We start from the raw sequence: 14,989 nt of genomic DNA, 5'->3' as shown, positions 1-14,989 counted from the left end.
CCAAGTCACGAGAGTCTCAAGGTTGACATGAATCACCACCATCACAAGCGACGAACCATCTTGCATTAGTCGCTACTCCCAGGGCAACACGTTTCCAAAGTCTAGAAAAGTCATGTTCTACTCTAACCCGAGCCTCATTTCTATCATGATTATCCCCTTGATCTAGTCCACCAACCGCGCAAGGTGAACCCCGTCATAGAGCGGCATCAGCCAGCTGTCCAGCCTCTCGTCCTCCCTCACCATGCGGTTGAACTCGCGCAGCTTCTCCACGTCCTCGCTCTTCCAGTACGCCGCCCGCTCCCCCTTCTCGCGCTGCACCCACGGGTTGCCGTCCGAGTCGTCCGCGACGATGCCGCGGCGCAGCACGTTGTCCGCGACGATCAGGCCGCCCGCGCGCAGCAGGCGCTTGCCCCCGGAGGCGGGCGAGGCGGAGAGGATCGTGGAGAGGTACGAAGGGTAGCCTGACTTTTGGGCGTCGATAAAGATTAGGTCGTAGGGCTCGTCGGGCTGGAGGGTCGGCAGGCTAAAGTCGACGTTGCGTTTAGTAACAGGGAAGAGTGAAGAGTGGGAGAGAAAGGAAAGAAATGGGAAGGATGGCCGTACGTCTGGAGGGCGTCGCCGACAATGACGGATGCGTTCTTGATGCCGTTGGCGGCCCAGGCTTCCTGGGCTTGCTTTGCGTAGTTTGCGTCGAACTCGAGGCCCGTTACTGTGCCGTTGGGGCCGACGGCGTGGGACCAGACCATGCCGGAGTAGCCGACGTATACGCCGATTTCCAGGACTGAGACTTGTTAGTTGGTGTTTATTATTCATGAGAGTTGAAGAAGAGCATCCTTCTCCAGCGAGAATTGTATGAAAATGAGAACGCGATGGACTTTCGCCATCCAAGTTACCCTCCCGACGACGAAAATCAAGCAATATCAACCACAGAGACCAAGAGATCAGACCAACAAGACACGTTCACGAAGGAGCGTCTCACTACTCTCACTACCCTGTCGCGAACGAAGTTGACAAAACTCACCTCGCTTTGCCCCAATCAACTTGGCGAGCCAGATATGGTTCTGCGCTTGAAAGTTGCTGATCATGAGCATCGACGTCTCGGGCTGCGTGGTGTCGATGTGGTCATGGTACGCAACAATGTGCGCCGGTAGCGGCGTCGAGCTGCTCTCCGAGTACGCCGTCACATTGCGCGAGACCTGCTCGTTGGGGTACAGGACCGAGACGGAGGACTTCATCTTGATGCGTGCTCGCGGACAATACCGTTTCTTCTTTGGACAAAGAGATTGAGGCTATGTAAGTGTGAGTGGTCATCCCAAAACGAGAGTGAGTATCTTGACCCGGCGCGTAGACAACTCACTCGGTGTGCCGGGTATGCGATTGCCCGAGTAAGGCAGCAGAGACAGCTGGACAGACAGATGGATGGACGTTGGCGAGCGCGAGAGATGAAGAAATGCCAACGGTAGCCAAGATGATGATGATTTATATGTGATTCCTCACCACCTGACTAAAACCACACACATCACATTCAACGTCAGAAACGCCGTCGACATGGGTATCCGTTGTCCCTCACCTCAACCCGCCCACCTCCCCGCTCGGCGCGAGGTGCCGGTTCGGCGGGCGGGCACGCGACGTCGCTCATTGCCCCTCCCCCTCCCCCGCCTGCTTTCCCAGTTGCGCAATCACCCCGCCAAAACCTCTCACCTCTGCTTCCCACAACCAATCCACACCTTTGCCGTGATCTTTTCCCGAGCGCAGGACGGGATGCGCAGAGAACGAATCTAAACCGCAGACTAGCTGGTATGCCCTGTACCAATTGACGCACCAGATCTGCCCTGCCTCGGCCGACGATCGGCTCGGGGATTAGATGCTGCTGCTTCTGCCTGCAGATAGGGCGCGCGTGTATGGATGGAACGGCGTTTTCGGGAGTTCTTCATGACCTCCTATCCCGCCGTGATCTCGAGACCACGCAAAAGATCGTGAGATCCGGTCTGATAATCAACGGGACTGCAGGCCAGAAAAGCTTCGTCTGCTCTCGCGTGATTCTGACAGCGCCTTGCGCGCGGGAGCTTATCTTGCAGACGGGCCCCGATTCTGCGTCACACACACTCGCGCACATACATGACTGGCATGTACACGCTACTTGCACCTACGTCGCATGCATTCGACAGCACGGGTACATGTATCAAGGTTCGGAACACCGAAGATGAGACGGATGTTCCGCTGCTTGGTCTCTGCGCGGGCAGCCAGGTTTTTGGAGGGACGAAACTGTTAGACTTGCCGTTTCGGGAAGGAGGGGCAATTGCGAAGTTGTGTTATTCGAAACGGGCAAAAATCTACGGATACGGCTTGGACTTATACACTTATTTGCTGACAAAACTGTTCACTGCTGCAACATCAGCTATGTCTCTTCAATGGCTTGTCGTATGATAAAGACAGAAGTCAAGTGATCCATAAGGTTTGCTGAAAATTCAAAGTGTATTACCGCGAATCTACCTAGTTCCTCGTTCCATTACATACTCTATCCTATTCCCTTTTCTCCTTCCCAAATTAGATTCCACCGCAAAACACATTCTCCTTTTCTTTTGTATTATATTATCAACCGGGTGCGTACAGGTGTTCAATACCCCTTTTAAGATCCCAATGCCAGCAGCAAGAAGCTGAAGAAGATCGAGCGGCCTTTTTCAAGACTACTGAAACATTCCTTCCCTTCCTCCCATCGCCAACGGGGATCCACTGCTTCCAAAAGCTATGATAGCGCTTAGAAGAAGGCGAAGGCCATGGCGATGATGGCAGCCAGGGTGAAGGGAGCCTGGAGGCTGGAGCTGCCTGCGGTGGCGACCTTGCTGGGCTGGGCCGGGGGCTGGGCGGGAGGTTGAGCAGGAGGTTGAGCAGGCGGCTGAGCGGGGGGTTGAGCAGGCGGCTGAGCGGGGGGTTGAGCAGGAGGCTGCGCGGGCGGCTGAGAAGGCTGCGAGGGAGGCTGGGCAGGCGGTTGGGCAGGCGGCTGGGCAGGAGGTTGAGCAGGCGGCTGAGCGGGGGGTTGAGCAGGCGGCTGAGCGGGGGGTTGAGCAGGAGGCTGCGCGGGCGGCTGAGAAGGCTGCGAGGGAGGCTGGGCAGGCGGTTGGGCAGGCGGCTGGGCAGGAGGTTGCGAAGGGGGTTGAGCGGGAGGCTGAGCGGGCGGCTGGGAAGGAGGTTGAGCAGGAGGCTGCGCCGGCGGCTGGGCCGGGGGTTGCGCGGGAGGTTGAGCCGGGGCGGTAGGCGGGCTGACCGGGACGGTGGTGTTGGTGTACTTCTGCTTGCTGGGGCTGGTGGTCGCCGGGGGAGCGGGAGTGCCCTGCTGCGAGGAGACGATGACAACCGGAGGCGGCAGGACGACGACCGGAGTGGTGGAGTGGTGCTTCCTGGCGGACGTGGTGACGGGCGGCGGCGGGATGTTGCTGTAGTAGGTCACCGTGGTGCAGGGCTTGGTGCCGTTCGCGGGGATGGTCGAGGTGATTTTCGTGTGGTGGATAACCTTCTTGGACGAGGGGCAAGGGGTGGTCTTGGGCTTCATCGACGTAGTCTTGTGCTTGGAGGTGGTGCAGGGAGTCGTCGTCTTATGCTTGGAAGTGGTACACGGGGTAGTCTTGGGCTTAGATGTAGTGCAAGGAGTGGTGGTCTTGTGCTTAGACGTGGTGCAGGGAGTCGTCTTCGGCTTGGAAGTAGTGCATGGAGTGGTAGTCTTAGGCTTGGACGTAGTGCAAGGAGTTGTCTTCGGCTTCGACGTAGTGCAAGGAGTAGTCTTTGGCTTGGAAGTGGTGCAAGGAGTAGTCTTGGGCTTCGACGTAGTGCAAGGAGTAGTCTTCGGCTTAGAAGTGGTGCAAGGAGTAGTCTTGGGCTTCGACGTGGTGCAGGGTGTCGTGGAGCGCTTGAGGGTGGTGCAGGGAGTAGTCTTCGGCTTAGACGTGGTGCACGGGGTTGTGGTCCGGCGGCGGGTGGTGGAAGTGGTGCAGGGCTCTGTCACCTTGCGGGTGATGGTGAAGTGGCCCCTCGTAATGACCTCAGTCCTGGTCTTGGTGATGGGGTTGACGATGATGTCGGTCTTGGTGGTTGTGACCGGCTTCGGAGGAAGGACGACGACCGGAGGTGTGTCGACCGGAGGAGCGGGGAAGTCGTGCTTGGGCGGGCTCCAGGGAGCCGGAGGAGCGGGGAAGTCATGCGTGGGCGGGCGCCAAGGAGCCGGGCTGGGGTTCGGAACGGGCATCTGGGCCCCGGCAAGCCCGGAGAGGACTGCCACAGCAGCAGCAACGGTCACCTTCATTTTCGAGAAGGGGGGCTAAGGAACTAGAAGAAAACGATTGTAAGTTGGTAACGATTGACTGAGTGAAAGGGTTCCCGCCTTCCCGTAATGTGAGCGAACGACTGATGGATGTGGAGAGAAGAGAGAAGAGAAAACCCTTGAGTCTCCTTCAACCATCTTATACGGGGGCTCACAGGGCAGATCGTCGGCTTGATGGTGTGCTGGCCTTGATGGCCAGTCGGTCAACTTGTTGAGAACGTGCAAGCCATTGCAGCCAACTCGAGTTGAGATGGGTTGAGACGCGCCGAGTCGGGTTGGCGTATTGAAGTTTATGCAATGAGCTCCTGATATCCTAACCATGTCCGTCGGAGAGGCGGCTTTTCGAAGTTTATGGCTGCAGGTAAAACTTTTCTCATGGCATTAAGAACCTCTTTGGCGGTCGTGGCTGGAGTAAAATCTCGGCGACGCTGCCAGAAGTTTTTTCATCACTCCATTGATCGGCGATGCTCCTTGGGCATTGGAGGCAATATTGCGACTTGTTGAATTTTTCACATGGGTCTCGATGAGCCTGTCTTCACCGATGGCGGACAATCCTGAATCTGTGCCTTAGTATTGATGAAAACGCTTGGGTACATATGGTGGAGCCTCTATGTTCGGTTCTTTGCTGAATCGTCCACCCCTCGCTTTTCGGATTGCGAAAGATCATAATTTGCAGACCAGGACGCCGTATGTCGTGTCGTCATTTCTGCAACACAGAGTGGATGATCTCTGCAAGCCGTCTGGTAGTTCTGACTCGAAACAATAAAAGTGGTGATTCTGGCACCTCGACCCGTCTCTCGACGAAGTCGAAATACTCCGTGTCCAGTGCTCCCAAAGCTCCCGTGCTTCCGCGCTGTTCCTCGACACTCATCCGTGTGTGTTCTCCGTTTCGTTCTCCGAACATGCTTCGCTATGTATGCCATCTCTCGACTCCAATCTTTTTTTGATTCGCGCGACAAATACACAATCCAGCCCCTAAACGCCATGTTGCCATGCAGCTCAATCGTCGGATTCACCAGAAAAGAGACCGAATCTCATCCGGTGGCTCTGTGTCTGATGTCAGCTTAGGGTATCCTTGCGGAAACAGTGAGAGGATACGTACAAAAGGCAGCTTGGGGATGACGACTCCAAGGACGGCCAGGAAATTGATGATGAAGTAGGCCAAGTCATAATGGGTGTAGTGCGTGCTGAGGAGGAACAACATGATAGGCACGCTAAGAAGGAACTTCTTTGCGGGGGTGTACTGAGCGCCGTCGTCAATCTGCTCCCACATGTTGAGGTTGTCAAAGGCTCCGCCATTGAACTCGAATGGCACGCCACGGACGTAGTGGAACATGATGTACGATCCGAACATGTAGGAGATGTTGGTCAGGGTCCATGACGTCTCCTGGGACACGCCAGGCATGATGTCGTAGAAGATCTTTAGGCAGAGAATGAGGACGAAGTGGATGGTCCAGGCACCTGATTGTGGTGGTGTTGTCAGTTTTTTTTTTGTGTCTCAATGGGGAGGGGAGGCACGCGACAAGCACGAAAGGGTGGAAAAGCTTCCTGCGGAGCTCTGCGCGGGGTTCTCTCACCTTTGGCATTGACCCAGTTCGCATTCAAATTGGGCACGACGGCCTGGTCACTTATTTGCTCGAGAGTCTCGGGCGGCTCGTAGTGGACTTGAAGAATGCTGCTAGATCTTCTTCTGCGGGCACCGGTATCCGCCATTGTTCTGTACGATCCGCTGCCACGTCGCGGAGGATTGGTGGCCGCGTCGTACGAGACGGTGCGAGAAATGAGAATTGGGGAAGACAGTTTGGCGGTGTTGAAGGGGTGTCGGGAGAGATGATCGGGTTATGTTCGAATAGAAAGGGCGAAGGAGATGGAAGCGGGTAGTTCGGGATCGTCGTTCTTGGTCCAGATGATGCTGGAAGCTGGGTCGGCGATGGTGTGTGATGGATGGGATCCAATTTGTTCTGGCAGCCAGCCCCCTTGATGATGTCACGGGGTTCGGCGAGCAATTCGCGACGGATGAGGCGCGGTATTCTCGATAGTGGTGATGATGCGAAAGAATTGATGGGAGCGAGAGACGAAGAAGCAGTCGTCGAGACTGTAGACGGTGGAAGGGAGCGTTGAGCTGTAAATGTTGGGGACGGTGTCGTCGTAATTGGCTACTTGGCAATGGGATGAAGGAGAATTAGATATTCATAGCAGCGGACGGGACCTCAGGCCTGATGGGGACGACTGGGACAGGAGAGGAGGAGGAGACTGGACCCCGACACGGACTCCAGCAAGTGTCCTCGCGGACGTGGAGGCACACAGGACACACACTGGACACACTGCCTGCAAGGGCAACCAGCGAGCACTTCCCAGCTTCGACCCACTCTGACCCCGGCAAGGCGAAGCAAGACACGACGAGATTGGTTCCGAGTGGATAAAGTGGGGCAGCAGTATCGACTAGCGAGCCACTGGACCACCGCCAGCACTGTGGCCACCACTAGCCACTGGCGAGCGAGCAGCTGCTGCCAGCTCTGAGAACGAGCAGCTGCCAGCCCGCCCGCCCAGCCGACACGAGGAGCGGGCAGGTGAGCGGAGCGTGGAGCCCCAGTCGCGAGACGGGTCAGGGTCGCTCATTCATTCAGGGGACCACCCCAATTTGCACGGTGCTTGCTGCGAGATTGGCAGTACAGTGTTGGCAGGCACTGGTGGGACTTCCATGTCACTGAAGAACCCCAGGCAGGGCAAGAAGCAGGCAAGAAGCAATCCGCGGCCTGCGATTTCTCAATCTGCCTTATCTTTTGGTCGAACTGGCCTGGCTTGCTGCCAACACTGAACAGAACATCCAGCCCAGCCCACCAAACAAAAAGAAACGAGTCGACTCCGATCGCATACAGACGACACTTTATCTTGCCTAATGGGACCCGTAAAGACGCGCCTAGCGTAGCACAGCACACGTCACCCACTCCTCCTCCCCTCAGAAGCAAGGCGAGGCAAAGCAAAGCAAAGACTGCAAAACAACGCACAGCACGGGCTGAGACCCGCGACCCGGGAAGGATCACTGACGACCCGAGGGATGCTGCAGCAGCCCAGCAACTCACACAGTCAGACGGACGGCCCAGACCCGAGCGAGCATTCGACGTACCACTGTCCCGCCGCAAGCTATCCGTACTGTTAGCTACCCTGCATGTGCATCTCGCTGCCGGACCGCCTGCCTGGCTGTGCAGCACCGGAAGGACGGAGCACTCTGCGGCATAGGGTTCGCCAATGCTATCTGCTAGCGGAGCCGGGGAGAAACCAGGAGAGGGGTTCCCCTGGCCAAGGTCTCCTGGGAACATGCCCCTATTTCCAGACATTTGGCGACGAGAAGCCCAGACGGCTGAGGCGGCTGGCCGGACGGGAAACAAGCAGACTGGCTGGAAACTCAGAAGCGCACTGTCGACTTCGGTTGTAACCGTTGGGTCGAGACTGAGTCTGTCTGCTCCTGTGCTCCTGTACCAAGCACCAACAGCAACACACGGCATGAACATGCCACCACCACCTTTTTCCGTAGCAGGCTAAGCTAAATCCTAGGCCAAGGTAAGCTTAGAATCGTCAGAAAACACGCCGATACGGTTCACAAACTGAGGACATCCACGCCAATGTCATGCATCTCCCAGCATCTGGGGGCCCTGGGATCTGGCCACGCTGGGCAGACGAGGCCACGGCCAGATGCAAAGGAATGGCACACCAAATTGCCTGGCGTTATTGTGGAAGCACTGTCCAGATGCCAGACTCACCTCGGTACTCCGTACTCTCGCCATCCAAGACATACGGTGTTGCTCGCCCTTCCCACCTTTTCCCCCTCTCGACCTGACGAAAGCTACTTCAGTAGCAGGTTATCTGAGCTAAATCTGTCTCTCGCCTTCTCCACTAATCGGGCTGTGCGATAAGTTATTGACTGTAGTGGTTCGTTGCGTTGCGTGGGATGAACGTTCAAGTCCTGGCGTTCCGGGATATCTCACCGAAGCCGAGGAGTGAATCTGCATCGCGGATGGAGTATCAAAAAGTCTGTTTCCCCATTCGTACCGAGCCCCGTTTGTCGTCTGCCGATATCTATCAAGCTGCCCGTGTTCATCTGCCGTCGTCACTCTTAGCCTGCAGAGATCAGCAACACTTTGGACGAGAAAGCCACGTCAAATCGCCCGTTGCGATACCGCGGGAATCCGTGGCGTGTCTTGCTCCAAGAGGATCAAGACAACGCGACACTTGCACGCAACTCGTGAGGCCACAAGCTGCCTGTCAGCTGTCAAGTCCTGCCACTCATCATCTTTTTCTCTTCGCATCCATCACCCTCAGTAGTCCGGGCCCTCAATCGCGCGCCATCTGCAGGGCTGCGCTCGGTTCAGGGACAGGAACAGGAACGGGAACCAGACCAGCAGGCGCGACCACTGACCAAAGATCGAGCCTCATCTCCGACCACAAGGGTTCTGGCTTTGCTAGTACCTGCTCCTACCAAACCGTGCGGGTTGCATGCTGCCGGGTTGTAATTAGATGGAAAGCGATAGGTCCAATAATGCCGATTCTAGAAGTCGACACTTTCGCTTCCGCATCCCGCCCAGTGGAAGCGAAACCGCCTCAGGTGCTCCCAATCCATGCACTGTCAAGTGCCTTAATTAGTGATGCCCCAGAACATGAATCGTCCTCGAGGGGCAGTTGGCACTGTGCAGAGGCCCGCACCTCGAAAAATCGATCCCAACGGTGTGGACGGCAGGCACGGTTCGACGATGCAGCGCTGCAGGAAGGGACCTGCTCTGCTCGGATTGTGTCGGCTATTCTTCGGCTGACAACCCCCGGTTGGTTTGTGACGTCGAACAAAACTGGATACCTGCATACAATTTTTTGACCCAGGGCGGCCAGCCAATTCATCGCGGACGCGATTGACGACGACATACAACCCGCGAGATCGACCATCTCTGCGTCACCAGGACGCCAAATTCTCTTCCAGGACACATAGACACTGGCTCTTGCGCATTTTGGATCTCAGAGATTGGGTTTGAGCCGGCCGTTTCGCGCCAACGCGTCTGCATTCTCTACGATTCCTCAGGTCTTGTAGACGTCCATACTCGAACCGTCAGACATCAACAACGTCAAAGGTTTTGGAGTCCTTTCATCTATTTTCAGGAAACCCATCGATTCTTTGACCGCTGTACTCAAAGCTTCGACGTGGTTCTCACGAAGTCGAAAGAAGCCTAAATCTTAATTCCGGCCTTGTACAGACTGTTGTGGCCACTTGGGCTCACTCATCACACAACATGGAAACTTCAGAACAGACAGAGGCGGTGCCGGTATCTAGCGAGGTGGTGGAGGCCACTGAAGCAGTAGAATCGCAGCAGCCGTCAAAAAAGCGCTCATTGGAGGATATGCAGCAGGACACTGAGCCCGACGCATCAGAGCCTCGTCAGGCATCACCACCGGAGCCTGAAGCCAAGCGGCCAAAGACCAGCCAGGAAGATAAGAATGGGACCGCGGACGTCGTAGAAGACGAGAGTGCTGAGGAGGGTGAGCTGGAGGATGAGGACGATGCATCTGAGAATTCAGACTCTGGCTCAGAAGAAATGGATGGTGAGGAGGATGACAATACGAGGCCGGCGACGACGACAGCCGTTGAAAAGCCCGATGCAGGGGCGCAGCGGACGACGCGATCCATGACAAAGGCCCCGGCCCAGGTTGGATGGAATCAAGGCATCACGTCCCAGATTCGGACTTCATTAGGCGGGTCTGCAAAAGCTGCACCAGCACCGTTCAAGGCCAAGTCAAAGGAACCAACGCCGGAGCCCGAGGCTGAGGCCGAATCCGAACCTCAACCCGCAACAGAAGCCGCGCCTTCCCAAGCCCCTCCACCTGCCCCCGCCGACAAGGACACCGCAAAATCCAAGAAGAAAACACGACAAGAACTTAAGCAGGAAAAACAAGCTGCTCAGGCTGCGCCGGGCAAAGAAAAGGGCCAAGACGAAAAGCCCTTTGAGCACAGTGGCCTGCTACTTCATTTGCCTACCAAGAAAAGTCTGTTGCAGCCCAAGGGTAACAACCTGGGCGCAGGCGTTTGGAAGGCCAAGTTCAAGAGCTGGTGTCAATCTTTCATCAGCCGCAACATCGACCAGCAGGACCGGCTCAACGCCGACATCGTTGTCGCTGCCCTGCAAGCGTACATCAACACTCGCGCGCGCTGGACAAAAAAGAAGCAGCAGGGTGTCGCCCTAGCCGAGTCTAAAAAGCCTCAAACGAAAACCGACATTGCTGCGAACCTGGCGACCATCCTGAAGAACGACGATTACTTGAACATGACCACAGGCACAGGCACCGAGGACTCACCCATGGTCATCGACGACGGAGACGACGACGATGTCCAGGAAGTCCCGCCCCCCAGCAAACCCACACCCGCCGTCGCGCAAACCGCTGGTTCCGTCAAAACGGAACACTTGGAAGGAGCCGCCCACGCCTCACCTGCCGATACCCAAGAAGACGAGCTCTCGGACGAAGAGATGGAGAGCGGTCGACCGGGCCCGGCTATCATGAGTGAGGAGGAGGATCTGGCTGAGCAACGCAGGTACTTTCCTGGCCTTCCCGAGTCTGAGCGAATTTGCATCTACTGCGCTACCCCCGGTCATATGTCGTCTGCGTGCCCTAAGACGGCCTGCCAGTTTTGCGATTACGAAGGCCACTTTTCTTGGAGCTGCCCGACTCGCGAGAGGTGTACTAAGTGTCGCCAACTGGGCCACGGCAAGGGACAATGCACGGAGAAGCTCATTCACCTGGATGAGGAGGGCATGGAGTGTGCTACGTGTGGCTCCCAAGCCCACGAAGACGATGACTGTGAGGACCTCTGGCGGTCTTACCAGCCTCGGAGAGGCGCGATCAAGAAGGTCAACGTTCTCCCCGCGTACTGCGGCGCATGTGGAACCGAAGGACACTACTCTTCCGACTGCTCTCTCCACGCCAACAAGCCTCGCAGCAAGACTTGGACACTCAAGAACAGAGACCTGTACTTCGACAAGAACGCCACCGAAGGGCCGATCAGTAACTTTGCCAGTGTGCCTAATGCACCCCAGCTCCAGATCAAGGGTGCGTCCGCCGCTCGCAAGCACATCTTCTATGCCGATAGCGACGGGTCTGAAGAGGGCGAGTTCCTCGGCCAGAAGGTGAAGCCGCGCGCCCCGCCCGGGAACATTTCCATGTCGACCAATATCCAGCTTGGCAATTTCGGTGGTCGTGGTGGACCGCAGTCGCAGCCTCAGCAGAACGGGCGCGGCCAGCAACGCGGTGGTGGTGGTGGTGGTGGTGGGTGGTCAGCGCAGCAGCCTCCTCTTCCTCCTGGACCTCCCCCATCTGGCCCAGCACCGACTGGCTCGTACTCGCGCATGTCGAGGAGCTACAACAGTCAGAATCAGTCGCGACCGCAGGCTCCGAGCAACGGCACTGGCCGGGGTGGGCTGCCTCCCAAGCCTCCAGCACCGCAACTCGGCTACCACAGCGTCGCCCCACCTCCTCACAACGGACCGGGACCGAACGCGAAGAAACCGCGGACCAGACAGTCGGGGGGCAATGCGCCTACGGGACCCTCGCACCATCAGCAAAACGGTGGTGAAATCTCTTCTGGGGGAGGAGGAGGACGCCGCAGGGGTAAGAACAAACGCGGTGGGAGGCAGGGATGAAGGTTCTAAATTGATTGGCTGGCGCGCAACGGCGACGTTGGCGTGTGGGCGTGCCGCGAGCGCAGGTGGATGGATCAAGCTGTCACGGGTAGAGAGGACCGACGTCGGGGTGGCGGGAGAAAAGCAGCAGCACCAGCAGCATGCGCGACGACTTGTACGACCTTTTGACATTGCGCGAAATCAGATGACAGGGCGCGGCGCGAGTGAGGTGCGCGCGCGCTGTGGGAGGTGGGAACGGAACGGGGGATGGTCAGCCTCGCCTTTTCGGTTGGGTGCAAGACCTTTTGACGAATGCGCGCCGCGGAGGCGTTAGCTTTACATTGGCAATTGGAGACGGAGACGGCTGCTCGCCGGCCTGCAACTGCAACTGCAAGTGCGACTGCGACTGCGGTAAGCGAGCAAACGTGGAACCCCCCGTCCATCGAAAAGTGTGTGGATCAGATCAGGACCAGCAGAGCAGTACGGAAAAAGAATCTGGGCTCTCGTGTAGTTTTGATACCCCCCCAGGCATGTTTGCGCACAGAATAATTGAGACTTGCTTTGCGAAAATCGGCCCCCCCTGTCGGATATCTTGATGTGTGTAAGTCGCAACGTCTGCCATCCAGCCTCTGAATAATCACCCTGTAAATCACAATATCGCGCTCATCCATCCTTGGAAAAGACGCAAAAATAATAACGGTTCAGGGCGAATCGACGGGCACTGCCAAGGTCTCACTTTGACTCACGACCACGACGACGAAATTTTTCGAGACAATTTACCTTGTTCGTCAAAGACTTGCCGGCGGCTCATTTTCGTCGCAGTCCGAAGGAACCTACGGTGAGAGAAGGGAACCCGGGGAGAGAGGACATATATCCCGGTTTAGCACGGCAGGCCGAGTCGGAGAATTTTACAGAGCTTCAAACAGCAAGAAAAAAAATGCGTTGATCCTCGTGATGAGCTAGGGGGTGTTGGTTAAGCAAGGAAAGAGACGAGGATTTCAAAGTGTAGGTGAAGGGCGAAGACGGCGGGCCGGGGCCGGGGTTGTAAGTATGTGCGGGTTGAGGGTGAGTTGGACTTGGATATAGGCAGGTATGTAGGTAAAAATTCGGCCCAGGGCGCTTAAGCGGTGTTGTTAGTCATGTGGTGGTCCCTCGGCAAGCCACGTTGACATGGGAAAATTTCGAGGGTGCTCAATAGTTCTCAGGGCCCGGCAAGCTTTCTCTTTCGTTAGGCTGTAGACGAACGATGCCCGGGAGTGTCGGTGAGCAGCAGAAAATAAATTGTGTGGTGGTGGTTGTCGTGATGTGCCCGACGGTTCCAATTTTGATATTCGCAAACCCTGGAAAATCGAGAAAAAAAAAGTTGCATGTGGGTGTTCGTGGTCGGGATGGGACGGACCACCCTTTTTCTGAGGACAAGACACATCCTGGAAAACGTGGGTTGTGGGTTTCTATTACCTTGTCCTTGGGAACAACGAGCCAGGGGGGGCACGGAGGGTCTCGATTGCGGTTGACCGACGACGACGACGCCGACGAGGATGAAAACGGGACTGGACACGACGACGACGTGGCCCCGTCAACCATGCCCGATGATGTCTGTTCAGAATATGTCTGCCGTGGAAACCCGGCCAACGTTCAAGGGGTTGGGTCCGCGGTGTCGGGGGCTGCAGTTGACGACGATGCCAGCTAGCTAGGGTAGGGGGGATGCGTTGCGTTTTCCGGCGAGGCATGGGGGTTTCGATGGGGATGAATGGTGGTTGAAGGACCCGACGACGGAATATCCAGGGGAACCTTTTTCTCTCTCTCGGTCTCTTGACTCTCCTTGGTGGCAGGTCGTTTATTCGTTTTCGTCTTTCCAGCAACAGTTGCGCTGTGGACACGGCACACACACAAACGAGTGACGATCAGCCGGGGGGCGGCTGGCTGGCGGGCTGTTCGCCAGAGATGCTTCTTCATCCCTTGTCCGTATGCTTGTTGTCTTGTCAAGGCCTGTGTGGTTGTGGGAACAAACCAACCCTTCGCGGTATCCGTATTGTGGATGGGGGTGGGCTGGGGTGGAGGGACAGGATGGCTGCGAAATGCTGCATGGGATATGCGAAAGGGAAGGAACTTGCGGCGGTTAAGTATTGCAGAGTAGAGACTTTCCGTGTCCTCTGTACAAGTCTAGCTGAGATAAGCTTGGACTTTCTCAGTCCGTAGAGAGTTACCGAATTGACTGAATTGGAGTTGACGGGGCGGGCGGTGATGGGATGGTAGGTCATGCAGAGGTGGACTGAGTTGAGGAGAGAGACATTGTTGTCGTTGTACAAATACGGGTGTAAGTCGTTGGCTGTATCAGAAGTGGTGGTGTGTGATGGTGCTAAGTGTTGTGGCAGTCAGTGTCAGCCCCGTTTGTTACTGTGGTGGTTGACGAAAGCTGGGCGGAGGGCCAGCCAGCGACGGGGGTTCTTGTTCCCGTCGTTTCAACCGGAGCCGAACCATTCAAAAAGGACCAGAGAGAGGGAGAGCCTTGTGGGAGCTTTTGGTCTGCTGCTGCTGCGTGTGGGCTTCGCAATGGGCAACATACATGGGCAACAGCAACATGCAATGCAGGCCGAGCGTGGTCGAGTGGCTGCCGCTGCTGGTCGCTGCTGCTGCGTCCTGCACCGTGTGGGGTACCTTACTCTACCTACCACGCACGGGTTACCCGGGGGGCGTGTAAGCGTGTCCCGGCGCGGGCTCTTTCGGGATTCGCAGCAAGAATGGTGGTTGCGCGTTGGATATCACTGGTCAATTGGCAGCCAGAGAGAGAGACAGACGCGGACGTGCAACCCCCCTCCCATGCAAAATGCAGCACCTAGCATGCGCTTGCAGAATATGTGGGGAGAAAAGAGTCATCGTTTGTCCTGCTGTCGGTTGTCATCCGGACAAGGTTTACGGTTATGGGTTACGGTTGAATTTTTGGTTTTCGTCTTCCACTTCTTTTGCTGCCCACTGGCAGTAGCCAGCCCGTGTGCCGTCCCGCTGCAATGACATGCCT

At 56.6% G+C, this 14,989-nt stretch overlaps 4 protein-coding genes across 4 annotated transcripts; 1 reads left to right on the top strand and 3 right to left on the bottom strand.

Annotated features, from left to right (window-relative positions):
- Positions 1-162: 162 nt before the first annotated feature.
- mdmC (O-methyltransferase MdmC) lies at positions 163-1,550 on the bottom strand (the record flags this gene model as incomplete). Its single annotated transcript, XM_032020479.1, has 5 exons — positions 163-523; positions 604-781; positions 1,022-1,289; positions 1,358-1,403; positions 1,519-1,550. 5 exons carry the CDS (start codon positions 1,548-1,550, stop codon positions 163-165), a joined length of 885 nt encoding a protein of 294 aa, XP_031882386.1.
- A 1,208-nt stretch (positions 1,551-2,758) lies between these two features.
- Positions 2,759-4,297, bottom strand: CGGC5_v015726 (uncharacterized protein; the record flags this gene model as incomplete). Its single annotated transcript, XM_032020480.2, has 1 exon — positions 2,759-4,297. One exon carries the CDS (start codon positions 4,295-4,297, stop codon positions 2,759-2,761), a length of 1,539 nt encoding a protein of 512 aa, XP_031882379.2.
- A 1,017-nt stretch (positions 4,298-5,314) lies between these two features.
- ORM1 lies at positions 5,315-6,028 on the bottom strand (the record flags this gene model as incomplete). Its single annotated transcript, XM_032020481.1, has 3 exons — positions 5,315-5,362; positions 5,418-5,776; positions 5,893-6,028. 3 exons carry the CDS (start codon positions 6,026-6,028, stop codon positions 5,315-5,317), a joined length of 543 nt encoding a protein of 180 aa, XP_031882380.1.
- Positions 6,029-9,591: 3,563 nt separating this feature from the next.
- On the top strand, positions 9,592-11,991 carry AIR2 (the record flags this gene model as incomplete). Its single annotated transcript, XM_032020483.1, has 1 exon — positions 9,592-11,991. One exon carries the CDS (start codon positions 9,592-9,594, stop codon positions 11,989-11,991), a length of 2,400 nt encoding a protein of 799 aa, XP_031882499.1.
- Between the last annotated feature and the right edge of the window lie 2,998 nt (positions 11,992-14,989).

This window comes from Colletotrichum fructicola, assembly GCF_000319635.2.
Source record: "Colletotrichum fructicola Nara gc5 chromosome Unknown KSG_Nara_v1_contig10, whole genome shotgun sequence".
In the NCBI taxonomy this organism is placed as follows: Eukaryota; Fungi; Ascomycota; class Sordariomycetes; order Glomerellales; family Glomerellaceae; genus Colletotrichum; species Colletotrichum fructicola.
The sequence above is the reverse complement of the archived record's forward strand: the minus strand, read 5'-3'. Positions and strand labels throughout refer to the sequence as shown.